Source organism: Populus alba, chromosome 15, assembly GCF_005239225.2.
Source record: "Populus alba chromosome 15, ASM523922v2, whole genome shotgun sequence".
NCBI lineage: Eukaryota > Viridiplantae > Streptophyta > Magnoliopsida > Malpighiales > Salicaceae > Populus > Populus alba.
The window spans coordinates 6,668,261-6,672,247 of NC_133298.1; the positions used below are offsets into that span (position 1 = coordinate 6,668,261).

Genomic DNA, 3,987 nt, shown 5'->3' on the forward strand with positions numbered 1-3,987 from the left:
ATCAAAAGCAAAATGAGATTATTTAACTATATATATACATATATCCCTGCGGAAACATCAAATCCCATTATTTAACTATCCCTGCGGAAACCTTCATATATATATATATATATATATATATATATATATATGAAGGTTTCCGCAGGGATGTGGTTTATTTTCACAAGACAATGTCGTCGAGAATATCATCTCAAAATGTCAATCTCGGCCAAACACAATTCACATTACAAAATTCCATATATGTCTAGTGATGAAAAATCCGTGTCATCTATAACATGAATATAAACTCGATAAAATGGCATGTAATATGCTAAAGGCCAGTGATGGGAGACTATAAGAGCTGATAAATTTTTCAAAAAAAAAAAACAAGAAGAAAGAAAAGATATTAGAATACAAAGTATTAAAGAAACCAAAATGATAACTGGTGTTGCTATTAGATGATTCTATAAAATCATGGCTGGCCTACAAGCACATCCCTGTAAGGAGTTGTTGCAGAAATATGTGCTGCTCTCGTTTCCGCTGCTATCATTTTCCGTCTCCCCTCCTCTTCTAGGATGAGTGGTGAGTGACCCTCCCTCTCTCGTATCAAACGCTCTTGAGCCCCTCCTCTCAATTTCTCTAACCGGACTCCATCAATTTGCTGCATCTTGAACACCTTGACCACGTTTGCTAATCCCCCTATAAAACTCATTAGACTTCCACAGATGCCTGTCCAGACCCAAGTCTTGCCCTGCATTAATCAAGACACTTTGTTGGGCGTTAAAAAGCTACCATGCAAAAGTACTCAAAGATTCCAAGATTTTCTATTTAGATTGTGATGTTTAGACCATCGTTTTTTCTATCCAATTAGATTGCTGCTATTTCTAAAACTCAAGCAGATTGCTTAAAACTATAACTAAACAAATTTACAGCTTACCAATAGCTTCAGTCCATGATGGCCCCGTCCCGCTTGCTCATGAATATTGAGAATGGAACCAACCAAGAACAACAAACTTCCCATTAAAAATGGGACGTGGACGCTCTGTTGCAAGATTTGTACATGCCCATCAACTCTCTCATATATCTGGCAAGAGTTGTGTATGGATCCGAGCACCCCCAAAGCCGGTCCAATTAGCAAGTTTAGAGCATGCCTTTCCAATTTGAAGTGCCCATATCCCTTGTATTCCTGCAATTATTTGCAATATGTACTTAAAGCTTATAACCGTGCTCCTAAAAATACAGGATTTTAAGAGGAAACAATGGAATGCTGTGGACTACATGGACCTTAATTGCATAACGAAGTTACAAAAAGCTTCTCTCTGAAAAGATGAATTCAAAGAGACTGAAAAGAGGCATCTTCATGTTGGGTAATTAATGTGTGGCCCCAAGGAATAAGTTTTGACATGCACATAACCTAGTGCAACGCTCTTTAATGAGGTTTTTGAGGAAATATAATGGACTTCTAATTATCGAGATTAGAGGCATAAGATAAATTAAATCATAGATTGATCCTATATACACCTTTAATTGACAGTAAATTAAACCTTTTTTATCTTATAATTATAAATATAACAATTCCTATACTAAATTGTACTAGAACTCAGATAATATATATCAATTTTTGTGACACCACTAAACAAAGAAATTAATTAATATTTAGTACCTGAATAAAAAGAAAAAGAATACCCAAGAAAGAAAGCAAAGCTCCCGAGGCTTGAACCACAGGAACCGCAAACTCAACAAGTGCAAGCTGTGTATCAAACCCCAGTAAAGGAAACCGATAATCAATCCCGGCTAGATGTGCAACAAGATCATGAAGATTAACCACTATGATAAGTAGCTGAGCTATAAGCAAAAGCACAAGACCTGGCTTGGGTTCCTTTGACAATTCAGCCACAAACCCACCAACAAGCACAATAGCTGCAAACACACACAGCCTTGCGTTCATATATTCTCCTTTATTTCTAGCTAGCATTGGCCCGTACATTCTACTCTCTTTAGCTGATGCTAGTTTCACCATTGTCAATAAAATTTATAGTGCTAGAAAGACACAAGAGATTCAAGAGTAGTAACACATTAGAAAGATTAAAGTATATTAATTTGAAAGTTTTGATCAAGATGGAATTAAATTGAGATGTGATCAAATAGCGTGAGAGAGAAGAGATGAGAAGATTGCTCAAGGTTGGGTGGAGTTGAGGGATACGTACATGTCTTCCTGCATGGAGTTTCTTATTCTTGAACGTAGAGTTGGTGACAAGTAGTGATCTTGCCGAAAGAGAAAATAATTACTTTAGACAAAACAAAACGTGGAGCTCTTTTTTTCCTCTGCTTTTAGTTAATGTGAAATCATAAAAGAAATATAAATACTATATCAGCTATAAACTAAAAAAAAGGGTTTTATCGTAATTCTCCTCACAAAGCACTTGAAATTTTGATTTGTTTTTTTAATTATTTTTTTTCTTCCAATTTCATCCTTTAATATTGATTTAATTAAGAATTAAACTTCATAATTTAATTTATTTATTTGTCATTAGATTATCTTAATATCATGATACGAGAATAATGCTTAACAGATTAACCTCTGTTAACTCGAGTTGTTTTTTGTATCTTTTATTTAATTATTATTTATTTAATTTTATTATTTAATATTGGGTCAGTCGGGAATTGAACTTCATAATCTATTTTAATTTACTTTTTATGAGAATATCTTGGTTTTAAAATCAAGATCCACGAATTTTGACATTTTAACCTGTTAAATCAGATCATTTTTTTTTCTTTTTAAGATGATATATTGATCTCATTATCTGGGTCATTATTCCCTTAACATTAGACTTGTTTTTTATTGTGTTGCCTCTGTCTCATGATCCAGGTCGCAAGTTAACCTAATTGACTTATTTTTTCTCTTGTTTTTTCAATTGACAATTCCCCCTAATTTCTCCAATTAATATTGTGTTTAATTGAGAATTATAATTCATGATTTGTTTTGATTTGTTTTTAATTAGATTATCATGGTCTCATAACTAGGTAATAATGCTTAACGGTTAACTCAGGTTAAGTTGATTTATTTTTTATGTCATTTTTTCAATTAAGATTTTTATAATTTTTATCATTCAACATTAGGTCTGACAAGAATTATTGAGAATCAAACTTTATAATTTGTTATGACTTTCTTTTCATAGGGTTATCTCAATCTCAAAACCAAAGTCATGGATTTGACATGTTAACCCAGGTAAAATGAGGTTATTTTTTTTATAAGGTTATCCCAATCTGATGACCCAAGTTATGAGTTTGGTGAATTGACTCAAGTTGTTTTTTATGTTCTTTTTTTAATTGTTTTTTTTTAATCACATCTGTCTCGGGGTGCGCCGCGACATTATCGATGACGACAAAGCTGTATCGTGCCTCTTGATGAGGTGTTGTGGGAAAGGTTTTTGGATTTAATCATAAACTTATGATTAATATTTAGGAGTCGCCACCCTACTTGTGCAAGGGGAAGATACATCACCCTCAGTGCACCCTACCTAAGTTAAGCTGCATTGTTGTTTGATTGTTTTTCTAGGCCGGGTTTCTATTCATTGGTCTTTTCTAAGGTTCAAGACAGATCTCTCTTCGTGAGAGAGTTTCTATCTTATCGGATTAAATCCTAACCATTTTATAGTCAAAATTTTAGCATCGCATTTATTTACACCTTGCATCTTTAATATCTTATTTTGTACTTTATCGTGTAATTTTAAACCCCACACATATTAAAGTTTATATCTAAACCAAAAAAAAATGATTTGAAAAGAGTTTTTAATATTTTAGCCAAACCCTAATGGATGATAATAAATTGGTTATGATATCTATTTTAAAAAAAAAAAAAAAAACATGAAAAAAATGTAATTTTTTTTATGAAAATATCATTGGAAAATATTTTAGGATTTGGCTATATACATAAAAATAAAAAATATTTTTTTTGTTTTTTTAAAGGGGAAATTAATTTAAATTTTTTTATGGTTTTTTTTAATT

General features: G+C 32.3%; 1 protein-coding gene across 1 annotated transcript; it reads right to left on the reverse strand.

The window, feature by feature from the left end:
• Positions 1-451: 451 nt before the first annotated feature.
• LOC118057169 (uncharacterized) lies at positions 452-1,999 on the reverse strand. The gene is made up of 3 exons (XM_035069673.1): positions 1,643-1,999; positions 917-1,165; positions 452-730 (listed from the first exon to the last, which is right to left on the reverse strand). The coding sequence occupies exons 1-3, from the start codon at positions 1,997-1,999 to the stop codon at positions 452-454; spliced, it is 885 nt and encodes a 294-aa protein (XP_034925564.1).
• Positions 2,000-3,987: the final 1,988 nt, after the last annotated feature.